This window comes from Naumovozyma castellii, chromosome 2, assembly GCF_000237345.1.
Source record: "Naumovozyma castellii chromosome 2, complete genome".
Taxonomy (NCBI): Eukaryota; Fungi; Ascomycota; class Saccharomycetes; order Saccharomycetales; family Saccharomycetaceae; genus Naumovozyma; species Naumovozyma castellii.
Window position 1 is genome coordinate 631,424 of NC_016492.1, and position 19,421 is coordinate 650,844.

The 19,421-nt window shown below is 36.3% G+C and overlaps 7 protein-coding genes across 7 annotated transcripts; 3 read left to right on the top strand and 4 right to left on the bottom strand.

The window, feature by feature from the left end:
- Positions 1 to 1,860: 1,860 nt before the first annotated feature.
- TAF12 (Taf12p) lies at positions 1,861 to 3,420 on the top strand (the record flags this gene model as incomplete). Its single annotated transcript, XM_003674766.1, has 1 exon — positions 1,861 to 3,420. One exon carries the CDS (start codon positions 1,861 to 1,863, stop codon positions 3,418 to 3,420), a length of 1,560 nt encoding a protein of 519 aa, XP_003674814.1.
- A 161-nt stretch (positions 3,421 to 3,581) lies between these two features.
- On the bottom strand, positions 3,582 to 4,625 carry NCAS0B03580 (uncharacterized protein; the record flags this gene model as incomplete). The annotated part of the gene is made up of 1 exon (XM_003674767.1): positions 3,582 to 4,625. One exon carries the CDS (start codon positions 4,623 to 4,625, stop codon positions 3,582 to 3,584), a length of 1,044 nt encoding a protein of 347 aa, XP_003674815.1.
- A 351-nt stretch (positions 4,626 to 4,976) lies between these two features.
- On the bottom strand, positions 4,977 to 5,966 carry SWF1 (palmitoyltransferase SWF1; the record flags this gene model as incomplete). Its single annotated transcript, XM_003674768.1, has 1 exon — positions 4,977 to 5,966. The coding sequence occupies one exon, from the start codon at positions 5,964 to 5,966 to the stop codon at positions 4,977 to 4,979; it is 990 nt and encodes a 329-aa protein (XP_003674816.1).
- Positions 5,967 to 6,325: 359 nt separating this feature from the next.
- On the bottom strand, positions 6,326 to 8,233 carry SWI5 (DNA-binding transcription factor SWI5; the record flags this gene model as incomplete). The annotated part of the gene is made up of 1 exon (XM_003674769.1): positions 6,326 to 8,233. The coding sequence occupies one exon, from the start codon at positions 8,231 to 8,233 to the stop codon at positions 6,326 to 6,328; it is 1,908 nt and encodes a 635-aa protein (XP_003674817.1).
- Positions 8,234 to 8,628: 395 nt separating this feature from the next.
- On the top strand, positions 8,629 to 9,900 carry EKI1 (bifunctional choline kinase/ethanolamine kinase EKI1; the record flags this gene model as incomplete). Its single annotated transcript, XM_003674770.1, has 1 exon — positions 8,629 to 9,900. The coding sequence occupies one exon, from the start codon at positions 8,629 to 8,631 to the stop codon at positions 9,898 to 9,900; it is 1,272 nt and encodes a 423-aa protein (XP_003674818.1).
- A 122-nt stretch (positions 9,901 to 10,022) lies between these two features.
- KGD2 (dihydrolipoyl transsuccinylase) lies at positions 10,023 to 11,351 on the bottom strand (the record flags this gene model as incomplete). The annotated part of the gene is made up of 1 exon (XM_003674771.1): positions 10,023 to 11,351. One exon carries the CDS (start codon positions 11,349 to 11,351, stop codon positions 10,023 to 10,025), a length of 1,329 nt encoding a protein of 442 aa, XP_003674819.1.
- Positions 11,352 to 12,075: 724 nt separating this feature from the next.
- On the top strand, positions 12,076 to 19,419 carry NUM1 (Num1p; the record flags this gene model as incomplete). The annotated part of the gene is made up of 1 exon (XM_003674772.1): positions 12,076 to 19,419. One exon carries the CDS (start codon positions 12,076 to 12,078, stop codon positions 19,417 to 19,419), a length of 7,344 nt encoding a protein of 2,447 aa, XP_003674820.1.
- Between the last annotated feature and the right edge of the window lie 2 nt (positions 19,420 to 19,421).

A 19,421-nucleotide genomic window follows, 5' to 3' on the forward strand; every position in this document is an offset into this window, starting at 1 on the left:
TTCCGCATGTGACTTCCGATCCACTCGTTCCGTACGAATGTTGTCTACATCTTTACCTTGGCGGTTAAACCCACTATAACTACAGTATTTCTACATATTTTAAAAAGACATTCGTTCGGGGAGGTTCGTTGTGAGACATCGTTTAAGGAATTGGTACTCTGCACTTCTTCGTTGAGGTAACTCTAAATGTCGTAATAGGATAAATACAAGGGTTTCGCCAATCACAGGCCTGAGATGTACAGGTCTCAAGCTGGCGCTTATTTGTTTTTGAGCAACACGTAACAAATGTTAGTTAAGTACCACCACTCATATACTGGGTGGGTTGCTATATATTTGAAATATACCTAAACTGATATCCGACAATCTTTCATTTCTCACCTTTTATATAATTTTCCATTTGGGCAGAAATGTCAGCAATTTTTTGCTTTATAGTAATATGCTCGAACATAATAACTTTTTTTCTTTTACTGTCTTTTTCTAATATTAGTAACATAATTGCATAGAACTTTTTTTTTTTTCATCATTGTTATTCATGGAAGCTGTACTGGTTTGCTGTCGGAGATCAATTTTAGTTCAATTGGTTTTCCTCCAATTCCTTTAGTAATACAGTTAATACTTCAAATTGTGGAATAGCTTGGCTTACAGAATATTATTCGGGGTCTGTTGCTGACGAATACCCAATAATAGTTCTAGATGAAGTTTTAGCAAGACATACCTTACACCCAAGTAATAGGGCGATTGGATCAGCTAAAGAATTAACCCAATACATATGGAACACGAGGGGCGAAAAATTAATTTTGGCTAAAATGTTTTGTTTAAATGCCTGATAATGTACAGATATCAGGCACTTTTGATCCGCGAAAAGCTTTTGTGACGTTGGATGATGATGGTAAGGGTAAGAAACGTGTTGCGGTCAAACGTGTTATAGTAGATTGTGTTAAGGATCCTACCTTGATTGAGGTAGTTGAGAGATTATTGAAGTATATGACGAAGGCGGGATAGGCTATATTCTACGAATACTAAGTTTATCATTAAATGTGATTACAGTGTCTGGCCATTTTCCGCGAAAGGGTAGTAATTTTCCATATTACAAGCTTTTCGCGGATCAAAAGTGCCTGATATCTGTACATTATCAGGCATTTAAACAAAACATTCAATCCCTACAAAAACACCTGTCGCTATGGTATTATATAACATTAGATTATATAAACCCCAACCACAACAATAAAAACAGACTTTTACACTAGGCTATACACCACCCTCGCAATTTCAGCTCTACTATATTGCAATTGAACAGTCATAAGGAGGTATTAATATTTTTTATTGTTCTGATAAAAAAAACTACAGAGTGAGATGTGTAAATCCTAGGTTATGTTTTATTTACAAAATGTCTTAAAGTCTAAATGCTCCATCACTAGGACGTAAACATAGTTCCTTAAGTTGGATATCATCGTCTCCAACGAGCTCATAATCCATTTTCAAGAATCAAGCCATTAGCAATCAGAACAGCCATAGTTTTCTTTTATATTGTAGATGTTGTAGAATTATAACATCATTCCTAAATAACACAAGAAATCAATTCGCACCTTCAACGTAGAAAGTTATAAACTACTCAAATAGTTATTACAATCAAACTTCAAGTTAAAATCCGGGTAACCAAATATTTTGGATTACAAGAAAATTCCACATTGCAAATTAGAATAATCTCAATCAATGAATGGACTAGTTGCCAATAATATCCATTTCTACGAAGAAATTAGAAATTGATTACATTAGTTTTCTAATCCGTTACATTTGAAAAGACTTTGTAACTGATATTAGATTAAGTCACCCCGTCACGGTCAACTCGCAGTTCTTACAATGTCAGAAGGTAATCAAAATACGCCAGCACCATCTAATGGCCAACCTCGTAACATTATCCTACAACCAAACCAAATTAGAGAGCTAACTGCCAAGTTCAAGGCTTTAGTTAACGAGGCTAAAGAGGTAGGTGAGAATACCCAAAGAGGTAAGGAATTATTGATTCAAGCATCGAAATTAAAGGCAATGTACGATAATTACAATAGACAAAGACAACAACAACTACAGCAACAACAGGCAGTAAATAACAAAGTACAAAATCCAAGTAATAATGATAATGTAACCACTAATAATTCTTTTGCGTCCCCTAGTTCACCTCCAACGAGTGGTAGCACCATATCAAATTCGAGCTCTACCCAATTGGCAAACATTATGAGACAAGTACTTACTGATGAACAAAATGCTAATTTTGATAAACTAGACCAAACTTTCCGTAGTAGAGCAAGTGCGTTGAAGGATAAACATACCTTTTTAAAACAAAATATTGAAAGATTAACACAGGAAATCAATAAACAAGCTGATAACGTTAACGCCAGAAAACAATTGGAAGAAAAAAGAGGGGAACTACTAAGAAATTTGAAAGCCATAACAATGGAGCATAACACATTGTATCAAAAATACCAAAATGGAAAGAAAGCTTTTTATATTGAATGTGCTAAAACAAATCCTGATTTACAAAAATTGTTACAAAAAAGTACGCAACATCAACAGCAGAGATTGGCTCAACAGCAACAGCAACAACAGCAGCAGCAGCAACAGCAGCAGCAAAATGTTACACAGGGGCAAGTGCCAACAGCAAATCCAGTACAACATCAACCACAACCACAACCACAACCCATGGATCACACTTCTATGAATAGAACTAATTCATCTGCTACTTCAATGACCCAGAAGACCAATACCCCCAATACCACAATCTCAGATAATGCACAAAAGTCACAGGTAACAAACGTCAATGCTGCTGCGTCCATGTCAGATTCTAGTAACTCCAGTAAACAGACAATATTTAAACAGTCTGATCCAATGGTGCCTGTTTCGGACACGATATCGACCAAACAACCTATCGCTGTGCCATACAGGTCTAACAGACCAACTATGACAGGAGGTTCTGCTATGAGTGCTAGTGCACTAAATACTCCAGTAATGACGAAATTACCACCATATGAACTAGACACAGAAAGAGTAATGTCAAAGAGGAAACTGAGAGAATTAGTTAAATCAATTGGTATTGATGAAGGTGATGGAGAAACTGTTATTGATGGTGACGTCGAAGAATTACTTTTGGATATGGCCGATGATTTTATCACAAATGTTACATCTTTTGCCTGTAGATTGGCCAAGCATAGAAAATCTGATAATTTAGAAGCAAGAGATATACAATTACATCTAGAGAGAAATTGGGATATAAGAATCCCCGGATATTCTGCGGATGAAATCAGGAGTATTAGGAAATGGAATCCAGCTCAAACTTATAATCAGAAATTACAGCAAATTAATAATGATAAAAATAATGCGGCAAGTGGTAATAGCACGACAGCTTCATCAAAGAAATCTAAATAGATTATTAAAGAATTCATAGCCCGAACCCGTAAGTATAAAACAATTTAATAATGATAATGTAATCTAACACAAATGTTAACTTTTCAAAGTTTATCAAAATAAAATTAAATAAAAATAATTTGTACATAAAGATATTATACTTATAAATGTGCGAATAGCTCTTAAGCCCATTTACCTAATAACGCCATTATACCAGCACCACAACACATAAAAAAGTATGCGTATAGCATCTTCTTGAACCCACCAGGGCCTTTAAATTGATTGGAATAGAGGAATTCATGAGCCATCAATTCTACTAAACCTGTGTAAATTAAAATACCAGAAGAGAGGGAATCAAAGACACCATTGGCTATCAACGCTCTTCTGGAACCTGGGACCCAAGAGTGTCTTACTCCTAATCCGATTGCGATGGCAACTGGCGTAACAAATGTGAAAGCAAGGCCCATAAGCCATGGAGTCCACTTCTTTGGACCAGAATCTGGCCAGTTAGTTTCTGCAACTCTTGTCCCCAAACCTAGCCCTTCAAACATTTGATGAAAAATTAACACAATGAATAAAGTGTGGAATTCGTCACCACTCACTGCTAGGGAAAGACCAATGAAAATGGAATGGAATAAGATACCGAATTCTAAGATAAAGACAGCAAATACTTGATTGGTGTACTGTTCCTTTGCTTTATCATTAGCGGGTGTGCCAATTTGAATTGCATCTTGATGATCCTCTTCGTGTGAAAAATGTTGCTTACCTGGTCTAGAATCATTGACAGGAATTACTTGATTCGCTTCTAAATCGGAATCATACGATGAGTCTTTGCTAATGGTATCTGAGGAATCTTTTTCGTCACTGAATGCTTTGGAAATGTAGTAATGTGAAAATATTTCTGTGAAGAACAAGAAGAAAAGAGACATCAGACAAATACCAAATGCCCATGGATAATCGGCAAATGTACCACCAAGACATGGATCACTTAGTGCCTCTGATGCAGGTTGTAATAGATGAACAAAAGCCGTAGCAACAATAACACCAGAACCAAAGAATTTGGCCAGGAAAAAGCACCAGTCTGGCAGTCTAATGAAAGAATATTTTGATGCTAACAAAGGGAAAAAGACACCAAGTCCTGATGATATCATAATCATAAAGACCGACAATATTCTAATATTTGTTTCACCATTGTAATCGTTTTGTGCTTGACATGTATCAGTCATATTGAATACTAATCTTATTGTCTAAGTTTTGGATATTTCTATAATGCTTGTCTATCTCAAGGAAAAGTGAATATTGATTAAATTGATACGATCTAGGGAGGTTTAAAGGTTATTTTATATTGAAATAAAAGCCCAAGATTTCTGTAATTTTTCACCTTTAAGGTAGCAATTACTTTGCTTCATCGGGAAATGGTACCCTTAAGGTTAGCCGCCCGTGACTGTAGAGGAAACAAGGAAAAAAAAGGTAAACGGAGATCCCAAACAAAAAGCACCCTAATGGTTATTCCGGCACAAAGCGCCAAAAATAAATTTGTAAGTAACCTCTAAGTTCTTACGTTATTCATTCTCTTTCTATTTACACAGATCACGTAAATTTGCCAAGAAATCTCCTCGATCGTAAATGTTTGTTATCCGTGAGGGGTCCTCGATAATTTCGAAGTTTCGGAGGGTATACTCAGTATGGTCATAACCGTTAGTACTGTAAAATACACTATCTTCAGAGATATCGGAATCATGAGGGTCAGCAAAATACCACCTTCCAGATTGAGTACGGACAAGTTTACCATCTCTCATAAATTCATGAACTGTAAACCATTTGTCTTTTTCATTGGTGGTCATTCCTTCTTGGGCCAGATTTAATTGTAGAAATGTAAAGATTCCACAAATAACGGAGAAACACCCACATAAAATCGTTAGGGTTAATGTATTCTTTGGGAGGTACACATTGGTTGTGTAAAAAATTGTCAATAGTCGAATAAACGCATACGTTAATGAAAACGTATTTGTTATTAAAAACATATAAAAATAGGTGTAATTACCCTTACCAACACAATTATTCACCCATATGCAATGATGATCAGCAACTAACACACACCTATCGCATATTGAGCAATGTTTCGATCTTGCGGGTTTATATGATTGACATGTTCTGCAGAGTATTTGGGGATAGAATATTAGGTTATCAAATGCATACTCGTTATCGATTTCGTCACTGTATTTTTTAGTATATGTGGGTTTGGTGAACATTGTAAATACGCCAAATATTAGTGGTGATGCTATTATTATAAGTGGAATCCACATATATTTTTCGAAGGCCCATAGTTGGTTATTGATAAACGGAGCCACTTTCGAGTAATAGCAGTATATTAGATATAAGTACAATACGAAATAGAAAATGGGGATAATATAAAACTTGATTTTGAACTTCTTATTATCTTGGATCAACGGATGGAAAACTTTCTTGTAGTATACAGAAAATGGCCATATTAATCGATATCTCGGTGATATTAGTAATAGGATAACTTGAGAAACAATGAGTAATAAACAAATGTACTCGATCATGTTCACCACAGTTGTAGAACTATACCGATCTTTCTCATCTGACGCAGTAACAAGTTAGTTGAAGAATCAGTTTTCCAACACCACCAAATATTCATCTGAAATACAGCAATATTCGCGTTCAACTTTCGTGCCAGTCAATTCTTTCATGGAAATTTCACATCGAATTAGTTCGATCGTTCATTTACAGAAAGACAGCAAAAACAAAAAGACCTAAATGTGCATTCTATTCGTTTATTAAACTAAATTATTGTCTGAAGTAAATATAAAATATCAATATGTATCTTTTAGTGTTCCATTTTCCATGAATATTAAGTTAAGAAATTAGGCGTTTGATGACGGCTCTCAATTGCGTGGCTTTCTTATTGGCGGACTTCCTTTTCTATCCCAACTCTTAGCTGATTTTCCATTTTGAATACGATTTGTCCATTGGTATTTCTATGGATGCTCTCTTTCACCGGACTGTTGTTGACACTACTGGAGCCATCCTTTCTTGGTCTCCCTCTCTTTCTTGGAGATCTCTTTATCACCACATTATCAAATTTCTTACCACCGGCACAAATCATTCTACTTCTATGCACAATGAGAGCATCTTCCCTATTAAATTTCTTACCACATGGACAAGCGTATGATTTCTCTGAATGCACCTTCTTATGTCTCACTAGATCATGATTTCTAACGAAAGCCTTATCACAATTAGGGAAATCACAGGCATATGGTCTATCCTCCAAATGAGTTTGTATGTGAGAGCGTGTATTGTATCTTCTTTTGAAATGCTTTCCACAATTGGGGTATAAACATTCAAATGTCTTATCTGGTAATTCTTTAACATATCGATCAATTGATCCAGGCGGTAGGGTTGTCAATTTTCTCGTTATCTTCACCGGACTACTGGAAGTGCTTAGATAAGATTCATCAAATGTATGCTCACGTTGTGGAGAAATACTTCTACTTTTCTTTTGAGATTTTAAAACTGGAGATGGTGTCGTTCCCAAATTAAAGATATCCCCGAAAGAATCTTCATTGATATCTTCATTTAAATCACCAAAACAACTTCCTCTTCTAGATCCCAATTCAGGTGGTTTTAATTGCGGTGTCATCATAGAATCAGTAAAAAGCTTATCTGTTGTATCTTGTACGGGCAAATCCATCTTAACGGGGGTTTCATCATAAAGATTTTTAGATAAATATTGCGATTTCCTCATAGGTGTATTTTCTACAGAGCCTGGTATCGTTGGTAGAATATTTACTGGCGATGACCTGTCATAACTATTTGATTCATTCGGTTGATACATTAATTGAATACCCAATCCGATTGCATCACCACTATTTAGTTCGGAAGCCGCTGGAAGGTAGGGAGATGTAATTGAATTTCGTCTGCTAACACTGCTATCTGCCATAGAAAGCGCCGGTGAGACCAATTGCTGTTTCATATTCCGATAGCCCTTTGTGCTATTTTTACCTGTCATTTCTAAATCAATTCTTGACTTACCTTGCCTTCTCTTTGGTGACCCATTCATCGACACAGTAGACATTGGGGGAGAAACCATGGATGCTGGTGAGAAACCATAATCTTTTGAAGAAGGGATATCCTCATAGAATCCATCCATCATCATATCCACATTCCCAAAAGTGCTTAATGAATTACTAGTTAGTCGTTCAGTGGAACTTTCATGAATATCTTTTGTTTCCAATTGATGCTCAAGTTTTTCTTGCTTAGCTTGAGTTTCCTTCAATTGTTTCTCTAACTTTTTGTTTAATTCTTCTTGCTTTTGCAATGCCTCTTTCAATTCCTTCTGTTGCCTGAGTAATGTCTGGCTAATGGAAGGTGGAACTTGACCAATCGCAGATGATTCCTTCTCCTGTGATCTTGAAGACTTTTCTCCAAGGTCATAAAGGCTTTTGTCCTCTATATTATTGAATATAACGGGATCTTCATCAATTGTTGGATTAGATTCATTCCAAACATTGGTTGAATAGGAAATATCAGGCGCCGCCACATTATTGGCATTTCTCTTGAAAGATTGGGGCATTTCCGGAATACTCAAATCCTTCATATCTTCATTCAACATACCATCAAATTCATCAAAGTTGAATTCCAGTAAGTTTTCCATATTTCCTCCATTATCCATTAAATCATCGTATTTCATATTATTAGCAAACATGTCGGATGGATCCTGTAATATCGCACTTCTACCTTCCCCGCTTGTTCCTAACCTATCTTGCAAAGACCCCCAGAGGTCCTCTGCTGAATTAGTATTATTATTCATAGTGTCAGTAGTTCTGTTGTATCTTGCTTAACTTCCTCCAAAGTTAATACGGATTCCAAAGATTCCGTTTCTTTCAGTTTTATATGAAAGAACGGAGCCACTTCCAGGGGCCACGTTGTTTTGCCATTGGTTCAAAGGCTCAATCGCACTGAACTTGGGAGAATCCTCGAGGGCGTCTAACGTTTCTTCCTGAAATTTCATTGTTTACACATTTCCTGATTCGGAATAGTAAATCTTGAGTTACTCGGAACAGAAAACAAACTTACGTAAGCGGTTTTTCATTGTTCATTTCAACAAACTCGGAATCCATCGACGTCAAGATAAGAGATATATGGCTGTATCCGAGTTTCCTTAAGAAAGTGTCACCATTGTAGGATCGGATTAAATTAATTCAGATGAAGAGCAACCCAACTGTGTCAGATTATGGAGAACATATAGGATTGGATAAAGATGATCACTTGAGTGATGCATCGCTGGGACTCTCATATGTTAATGAGTTCATAGATACGACGAGCAATGAGATAGAAATTAAATCAACCGTTTTACGTATAATCGAGCAATTAGACCTTGGAAAGGGAAAAAATGGGAAGACTTCTCTTGAAGATCTTACTTTAATTCATCTCAAAGGTGCTTTGACTAACGTGATTTATAAAGTGGAAATTGTTGGATGCACATCTTTGCTACTTCGGATCTTTGGAGATAAGAAGGAGTCAGCAGTAGATAGAATATATGAAATGGAGACCCTTCATAGGTTGAAGTTAGCCAGTATAAATGGGCCGCAAGTGTTAGGGATCTTTAAGAATGGGAGAGTGGAGGCCTTTTTTGAGGGGTTTAAGAGCTGTGAAAGGGAAGAGGTCAGAGATCTCGAAATATCTAAGGTCATTGCTATGAGATTTAAGAAGTTGCATTCAAAAGTAATCTTACGAGGAAAAGAAACTGAACCTATATGTTGGACAACAATTGACAAGTGGTTACATATATTTGAAACCACGGGCGAGAAATGGATTGAGAATGACAAGAACATAAAACAAATGTTTCTATGCAACAATTGGGCGTATTTCAAGGAGCATATCTTCAAGTATAAGGAGTGGATATTAGGGTTTGAAACGGGTAAAGAACTAAAATTTTGTCACAATGATTTACAGCAGGGCAACATCATTCATCTTTCACAACGAGAACGTAATGAAGAAGCTTTCTTAAAAAGCATAATGATGATTGATTATGAATATGCAGGTCCAAATATTCCAGAATATGACTTGTCCAATCATTTGACAGAATGGATTCATGATTACAACACAGAGGAATCATACAAGTGTAATGGTTCGAAATATCCAGATAAAGCACAGATTTTTTCGTTTATTTATTCATATTTAGATTACCTCCCCAATGATAATGGTGAAAATCGTCTTGAAGTAGCAACAGACATGTATCAATCGATATGGAGATGGAGGGCATGTGGACAATTATTTTGGTCACTTTGGGCAGTCTTACAAAGTGGCGTGCTTGTCGATCACGTCGATGATAAGACAGAGGCAGATTCCTTTAACTACTTGAAGTTTTGTCAGGAGAAGATGAGTTTCTTTTGGGGTGATTTGATCCAATACCAAATTGCATCTGCCTCAGACTTGGCAGATTATAATGTACGATACCTTGGTGAATGCATATAGACCATTTTAACATTTCATAATTGCATTTGATATAGATATATATATCATAGGAGGTTAGAATAAATAAGTAAACATTTAATTTAAATATAGATATAGATATGATTTTAAGAATATTGATTAACTTAGAACAATGTCATCTTTCTTGGATCTTCGATCAATTCCTTAACGTTCTTCAAGAAAGTTACAGCTTCTCTACCATCCAGTAATCTATGATCATATGTCAATGCCAAATACATCATTGGTCTTGATACGATTTGTCCATTTATACTTACTGGTTTTTCCTTGACACCATGTAAACCTAAGACTGCGGTTTGAGGCGTATTAATAATTGGAGTACCAAATAATGAACCAAAGACACCACCATTAGAAATTGTAAAAGTACCACCAGTCATATCTTCCAAAGTTAATTTCCCATCACGAGCCTTCTTACTCATATTTACAATTTCTTGTTCAATTTCTAACACGGAGAGAGATTCCACGTTACGAATGACTGGAGTGACTAACCCCTTTGGAGTTGCCACGGCGACAGAAATATCGACGTAATCTCTATAAACAATTTGATCACCTTCAATGGCTCCGTTGACACCTGGGAACTCCTTGGCAGCGATAACACAGGCTTTGGAGAAAAGACCCATGAAACCGAATTTGACACCTTGGGATTTAATTATTTCATCCTTGTATAGTTTCCTCATTTCCAATAAAGAGGACATATCTACTTCATTGAAAGTGGTCAATGAAGCTGCTGTATTTTGAGATTCCTTTAATCTTTCGGCAATTCTCATTCTCATTCTATTCATTTTCACTCTTGTTTCATTACGAGAAAAGGAAGTAAATGAAGGTTTTGCCATTTTAGGTTCTTCCTTTGGTTTACTAGCAGGTTTTGTTGGGGTAGGAGAAGGTTTTGAAGCAGCCTTTTCCTTTTTAGCTTCAGCAGCCGGTTTGGCTTCTTCCTTTGCTGGAGCGGCGTCGGCAGTATTTTCAGATGCAGCAGGAGCTGGTGTTTCAGCTTCAGACTTAGAAGCAGATCCTTCACCTTCTTCAATGGTAGCCAATTCTTCACCGACAGTGACAGTATCCTCCGGTTTAAAATTTAATTTGGAGACAGTACCTGATACTGGAGCGATGACTTCAATATCGATCTTATCTGTCTCGATGGTGGCCAGCAATTCATCTTGCTCGATGAAATCACCGACAGCCTTGGTGAATTCCTTTAGAGATCCCTCTGTCAATGATTCAGCCATTTGAGGAACTTTCACTGAAGTGGAGGCCCAACGTTGAGCCAAAGTGAAATTTGTCAATTTTTGAAATGATACATGTGGTGATGAGGGTGTTTGCAATATGGAAGCTGCCGGGTTCTGTCTTAGCAGTCTTGTTGATGTTTGTTTGGAGAAGTTTCTCGATGCCGATTGGAGTATCTTTGGTGCGAATCTGCGAGTTGATCTGGAGAGCATTTCGGGCTATTCTAAAGACTTTGTTTGGTAGGGATGTAGTAGTTGTTGTAGTTATTGCAACCTTAGACGATGGCGGGAGCTGTGTTGTGTGAGTGTGCTTATTTATACTTGGTTCATACGAGACCGTTTGTTCCCCATTGAAAGGGAGCCTTGATTGAATGAAATGAATGAATCGCGTGTGATTCGCTGGAATGTCCGAACTCGGCTTCTTCGCTTTCTGTTTTTTGGTTACCCGGTGTGACACAATTGGTTACTATCAAGTTATTGCCATGTTATTAATGGTGGAAACTGCCAGTGAGCAATCGATAACTGGATTCTGTGAGTGTGTCTTATGCAATATTCTTAGATATATATGTTTAGAGAACTCATCTTTAAAAGCACAGTAAGTGATACACCTGTAGTTTTAGAAAATCTGAAGCACAGAAATGGTAAAACACCATATCTTTCCCCACAATATAAATCCACCAAATCAATGCAACTCAACTCAACTCAAATCTGGGTCATCTTTCCCTCCCTCCTTCCTTGTATTGTTTGTTCACTGTTTAATTCTTCATTTACCCTGTTGCGTTCACGTCGCCTGATTAGGTAATTCGGTAAACAAATAAATAATTAAGTAGATAGCATATGTAGATCCTGCCAGCCAGTTGTAAATGCGTTGGCTATTACGACACCAACAACAACAAAGCATACCCCATAAGGACAAGCATACATTCCAGTTTGCAAAATGGACGAACAGGAACCCATGGCGAGAGGTGAAATGGAATCGCAACTGAAAGACATCGAGAGACAAATCAACGATATCGATAACTCATCTAGTGACGATGAGGACGATCAACAGCCTCCTATACTGGCTAGAACATCCAATGATGTGGCCATTCATACAAATAATAACGAAAATATGATGAATCCGTTCGTCGCTGATAGAAATGCAGATTTTTCCATCGAATTGAGTGAGAATTTACTGAAGGAATGTAGAAAATTACAAGCTATTAATCAGGAAAAGAGTAAAGCATTGGAGGACAAAACTAAGGAGAATGAAAAAATTAATGAGAAATTAAATAAAGCGCTAAAGGAATATCGAAATTCTAAGGATACTAATTGGGAATTGGAGAATAAATTAATGGATATTTCTAATCAATTTAAACAAGTGAAAAATGATTTGAAAATTAAAGATTTGGAATTGGAGAAAATTAATAAATCTCTTAATGATAAAATGGCTGAGGTAGAAAAGATTAATCTTGAGAAAGATGGGCTAATTAATAAATCAAATGTGGAAAGGACATCGTTCCAAAATGAAATTAAATCATTGAAGAGAAATATTTCTGATCTAAATGATGAAAATGATCAACTGAATGATCGCATTAAAAAGGCAACAGTTGACTCCAATATAATCATTGAAAATAAAAGGAAGCAAACTGAAATTGAAACATTGAAACAAAATCTTGAAGACGCCAAAATAAAAATAAAAACCCAAGAAGAAAATTTGAATAAACTACAGCAAACGAAACTATCTCATGAAGACGATAACAAAAGTATAGTATCCGATAGATCATCGTTATTAAATGCTTTTGAAGAAGTGCATAAGCCCGACCAAAAATCCATAACGATAACAGATGTTAAATCATTTGCAGATGAAAATAATTATGTTCTCCTTCCAAATAAAGACTATAATGAACTAAAAAATTCTGTGCAACCACTAACGTTGCAAGAAATGGCCACTAAATTAGAAAAGTCGGGTGAGAAGGTCATACCTGACTCAACATACATCGAGATGACTGAAAAATTACAGAACCCATCGGAAGAATATCTATCATCTAAACTAGAATCTTCCTTTGATAAGATTCCAATTTTCAAAGACACCTATAAACAGTTAACTGAACCAAACTTACAACACTTAAAGGACTCTTTGAAAAAATTCAATCAAATTTGCGTATCTGAAGAAGATTTTTCTGCCTTAAATAATAAACTGGAACACCCAACGTTAGAGTATTTAAAATCAAAATCGAAAGAGCTTAATGTCGTATGTGTGCCTACTGTTCATTATGACAAAATTACAAACCCAACTTTAGAACAACTTTCCGCAAAGATCAAGGACTTAGGAAATGTAGTCTTATCTAATGATTCATTTAATCAATTGCAAAAGCAAGCCAATGAGGCCCATCCTGATTCGATCAAAAACACAGAATATAATACCCAAGATAAGGTAAGCATCATCAAATGGCTAGCAGATTCTATTCCAGATATGAAAGTAATTTCATCAGCAGAATATGAAGCACTCTCTGATCCAACGCAGGAATCTTTAGAAGAAAAATGTAATAAAAAGGGACTAACATGCCTACCGAAGGATAAGGCAGATTTGTTACTTATGAATTATGAAGCTCCAACCTTAGAATATTTAGGGAAAAAGGCATCAGAACAAGGTTATGACATTCAACCAAAATCAAAAGTCCTCAATTTGGTTAATAATTTCGAATCACCATCTGATGAGTTTTTGATGAAGAAGGCAGGGGAGAATGGTAAGACGATCGTACCTGTAAAGCGGTTCGATGAACTAATTTCAATCTTTGAACAGCCATCTATCGAGTTTTTGAATAAAAAAGCGGCTACTTATAACAAGAGATTAGTAGATATTCCCGAATATCAAGATCTTGTGAATATAAGGGACGAACCAAGTGAAAACTTTTTAATATCAAGTGCTAACAAATTGAATATGAAACTTATCCAAAAAGAGGAATATTCGAAACTAAGGGATATTTTTGAAAATCCTTCAGTAGAGTTCTTGAAAATGAAAGCTAACACTTTGAATTATGATATTATTGAAAAAGATAGGCTAACGGAACTGGATGGTATCTACGAAAAACCTTCTTTAAGTTTCTTGGAAGAAAAGGCAACATCTATTGATCAAAAGCTTGTCCCAATAGAGGAGTATTTATCTTTGAAGGCAACTTCGACCAGTCCAAATGTAGAATTCATAACTAACAAGGCCAAGGATTTAGATTGTACTGTCATTCCTACAGAAAAATACAAAACTTTGTTGGCTACTACTACCAACCCTAAATTTGAGTTCCTAGAGGAGAAGGTTAAATCGCTTGGTAAGGAAATTGTGCCTTTAGAAGAGTATAATAATTTACAAGAAAATTACAACCAACCAACAATGGAGTTCCTTGCAGCGAAAGCGAAATCTATGGGTCAATATATTTTGCCTGTAGATGAATATAACACTCTGCAAACGACATCTACTTCCCCACCTCTCGAGTTTTTAAGAGAAAAGGCAAACTCTATTGATTATCAAATTATAAGTTCTGCCGAATATAAACAGTTGCAGGATTCTATAACTCATCCTTCCCTCCAATTCCTAGTAGAAAAGGCATCTGAATTGGGTCAGCAAATTATTTCCATTGACGAATTTAAAAAATTGGAGGACTTATCTACAAACCCAACTTTACCCTTTTTGGAAAAGAAAGCGTCTTTGCTAGGATATCATATTTTAAAATCGGATGACTACGAGTTATTAAATAAAAACTCAACAAATCCATCTGTTGAACATCTTACTGATAAGGCTTCATCAATTGGCCAGTGCGTCATATCTAGAGAAAAATTAACCACTTTGACCCATTCAATAGATCAACCTTCTCGAGAATACCTTGTAGATAAGGCTACAGCCATAGGAGAGGAGTTGGTGCCATCAGAAGAACTTTTTAAGTTAAAGAAAATTTCCACGGAACCAACAATTGATTTTCTTATTGAAAAAGCCTCTTTGAAGGATTGTGTTCTGGTCGAATCAAGCAAGCAAAAAGAATTATTAAGAAGGATAGAAAATCCCACAAATAACGAACTAGAAAGTATACTTGCTAAGGAGAACAAAACAATTATATCCACACAAAAACTTGCTGACCTACACGAGTCACTAAACAAACCATCAGAAGGATATTTGAGGGAGAAAGCACAAACTCTTGATTTGATTTTGTTAAGTGCAGATGATTACACTTCCTTGAAAGAAAAAAATAAAGATAAAAACTTTTTAATCACATCTCTTTCAACGATGGGACTAGCAACTGTTGACATTAATGAGCTCTCTAATTTGAAGGAGGCATCGGTGTCTAACAGTAACTTGGATCAATTGACAAAAAGATTAAATGATCTAGGTTACGTTCCCGTTACGCAAGAACAATTTGAAGAATTTAGTACTCCTTTAGTGGATAAAGTAAACAAAGATGAAATTGAATTGATGTGTTCAAAATTCTCTTTATATCCACTATCTGTGAGTGAGTATGAGAGCCTGAAGAAAAAGTCACAGCCTATCATATACTCTGATGATCAATTAATATCGATGCTGACAGCTAAGGGGATCGAATGTATCCCTAGAGAAGAATTAAGAGCAATAAAGAAAAATCTGGAACATCCAAGCGTCGATTATCTTAAGGATAACGCAATTAAAGTTGATATGATTCTGATTGATAGAAACGCGTATGAAAATGACATGGAACTTTTGGAAACTCCATCGCTAGAATACATTACAGAGAAAGCGGCCACGTTAGGATACAAAACCATTAGCATTGAGGAGTATGAGCAAAATGAGAAACAATTTACGACTCCTTCGTTAGAATATTTAAGGGAGCATGTTAATGAGTTGAACATGGTACTATTGACTGAAGAAGAAAAGGAAGAACTGGATAGGAAGATTGAGAGCCCAAGCCTACCCTTCTTGGAGTCAAAGGTTTCGGATCTGGATATGAAAATTGTTAGTAACCAAGATTACCACGAGCTTATAAACAAAGTGGATTCGTTAGGTGCTGAGGACCTGAAACAGCTTGCAAGTAAACAAAATTTAATTGTAGTTCCAAAGGAGGAATATAATAATCTCAAAAACATCACAGAAAATCCATCACCACAACTAATAGAATCTGCTCTTCTCAAAATGAATTCGAAATTGATATTGGAAAACGACCTAAAGGAAATACAAGAACAGGCGGCTAACCCAAGTCCCAAATTTATTGCTGAAAAAGCAAAAAATCTGGGTTTGGTAGTAGCCAACCATTCTGACTACGAAAAGTTGAAAACTCTAGCCGAAGATAACTCATTAGATAGAGCTTCAGAAATTGCCAAGGAACATGGATATATTGTAATTAAAATAGACATGTTAGATGAAACTGTTACTGCTGGAAACAAAAAGTCTTCAAATCCATTTGTTTCAAATAGTTCTATCGACCCAAACGATTATCTACTCTTAGAGAAAGCAAGATATGATATTTTAATAGATTGTAAGCAACTACCAACGAACAAGGAGGATATAATGAATATGTGTTCTCATTTTGGTTATGTAGCTATCAGTTCCGATGAATATTCCAAACTACAACAAACCATAAAAATCAAGGAAAGAGAAGAAGAAGATAATAGCGCAAAGAGAACATCAGACAGGACATTGAATACATTAACAACTAAGCTTGGCGCTCCTGCTGATAACTTTGATATTCACGAGGAAGCAAAAAAGCTCAATTATCAACTTGTGCCCCTTGAGGAATATAATACATTACTCTCAAGAATCTCCAAAGAAGAGGATATAACTTTGGAAAAGTTGAAAGATTATGCAAAATCCTTTAATATGTTGTTAGTTCGTAATGACAGCAACCAATTCTCCCCATCGGAATCACAAAATGCAAATTCAAGAAGAATTTCATTGCATAGTGGAGACCATTCCTCAATGTTTAGTGTTGACTCGCTATCCACAGGTCAGTCCGTATACTACGATGCAACGCAATCCAGTCAAGTCATAGATTCTAGGGTTTCATTACTTACTGCGTCAACAACTAATTCCAGTGCTTTTACGGACGCATTAGATAACAATATCCCAGAAAACGAGACTCCATTGTTGGAAACAATTTCTCGTACGTCTACAGTACGTGCGGATGACGATGCTACTGGAACTATCAGCTTACCAACTATTGACGATTTAAGGACTTACGCAAAACAATTAGGGTACGTATTAATTCCTGTTGCCGAGACCAGTGATCCTTCACCTGGTGTCCCTGAACTAGTGGATGATGGTGGCAATGAAAGTGAAGATGAACTCTTTGATGAGAAAGAATTGGAGCGGAAAGCAGAGAGATTTGGTAAGGCACTAGTAACACTCTCCGATTTTGAGTATTTTGATAATTTGAAAAATGGACATATAAGTCGAGACCTCTTAAATAAAGGTGCGTCGAACTTGGGTTTAATTATTATGGAAGAAGCTACCTATGAGAATCTAGAAAAGCAGGCAACAATTGACGAAGCTAAGATTAGAAAGATTTCTTCAAACTATGGTCTCGTCGTTCTCAAAAAAGAAGAGCTGGAACACCTAAGGGAACAGTTGAACGATAATGAGTTAACAGTTGGAAATATTAAGGAAAGAGCCTCAAAACTAGGTTTTGTACCAGTTACCCTTTCAAACTACGAAACTTTGATGGCGTCTGTTGCTAAAAAAGACTCCACTGGAACTGATCAATCTGATCTAAAAGAACAGGAGTCAAAGTCGAGCTACGTTGCTGAAACACAGGCTGCTACAGTGCTTGACTCTGATATGAAGAAGGTGCACCAAGGGACCTCACCTTCTGAAGATTCAGTTACTACTGAGGGTACCATAAATAAAGAGGCTACGTCAGTATCAAATACTTCAGGTGATAACCACTTAACTGGATCGGAAGAAGCAGGCAGGGGGGTACCTCAGAATAAGGAAGATTTCATAAGGTTAGCCTCTGAATATGGACTAATTTCTATAACTAAAACTCGTTTTGATCAAATTAGAGAGGAATTGGAAAACCCAACATTTTCCAAAGAACAACTCATTAAAGAAGCAATGGACTTTAATATGATCATTATTACAAAAGAAGAATATGAAGATCTTCAAAAATTGAAGGAGGAAAATGATTTCAATGACACTTCAGGATATGCCGATGAAACACACGATATTGACAATGAAGTTGCACAATTGAAGAAAGATGCAAGAAAATATGGACTTTTAAGTGTTCCCGAAAGCGCATTTATTGTTACTTCTTATGGTAACGAACCTGACGAAAATAACGTTGTCGTATTACCTGTTTCTTTTTATAATAGCTTACTAACCAAGGGCCAAGAGCAATTAAGTAAAGTTAGCGACGAAGAGTTGAAAAAAGAGGCCAACAAACGTGGTTTTATCATGAAACTACATTGGAATAACGATTCAGAATTAAAGCCACCTCCGATTATCTCTGCATCCACAGGTACTAGACCAGCTTCACACTTTAGAACTACCTCAGTAGAGTCAATGGATTCACCTTTAGGAAAAAGTGTCGCATCTGCTTCTGGGTCTATTGCATTCTCAGATTATGATTACCAGAATTCAAATAAAAATTCATTACACTCACGTAAAACTTCCTTAGCAGGAAGCCACTCATCAAAGGGAATACAAGGTGCATCCAAGTCATTACGAACCGCATCTGTTGATGGTGGTATGTCATTGGCCACCGTAGCATCATTAAGTGAGCCTCGTATCATCCCAGCATTAACCCAAACAGTAATTGGTGAGTACTTATATAAATACTACCCAAGATTAGGTCCTCTAGGTTCAGAGGCTCGTCACGAGAGATATTTTTGGATTCATCCATATACCTTGACTTTATACTGGTCTGAATCCAACCCAATCATGGAGAACCCATCTAAAACCAAAACGAAAGGTGCAGCAATCCTTGGTGTGGAAAGTGTCATTGATAATAATCCTTTACCTGTTGGGTTGTATCACAAGAGTATTGTTGTGAGGGCAGAAAATAGAAATATTAAATTCACCTGTTCAACCCGACAAAGGCATAACATTTGGTATAATTCTTTGCGTTATTTGTTGCAAAGAAGTATGGAGGGCATCGATTTGGAGAACATTGCCGATGATCCATCCGATATGCTATATTCTGGAAAGATATTTCCATTACCTGGGGAAGATCAGGCTCATGCCAACAGACGTTTAACAATATCGAGGAGGTCAAGATCATATTCTTCTTTAAGGAGAAAAATTCCAAATAGACCATCCAGCATTCAGAATTTAAGGACTCAAAGATAAAT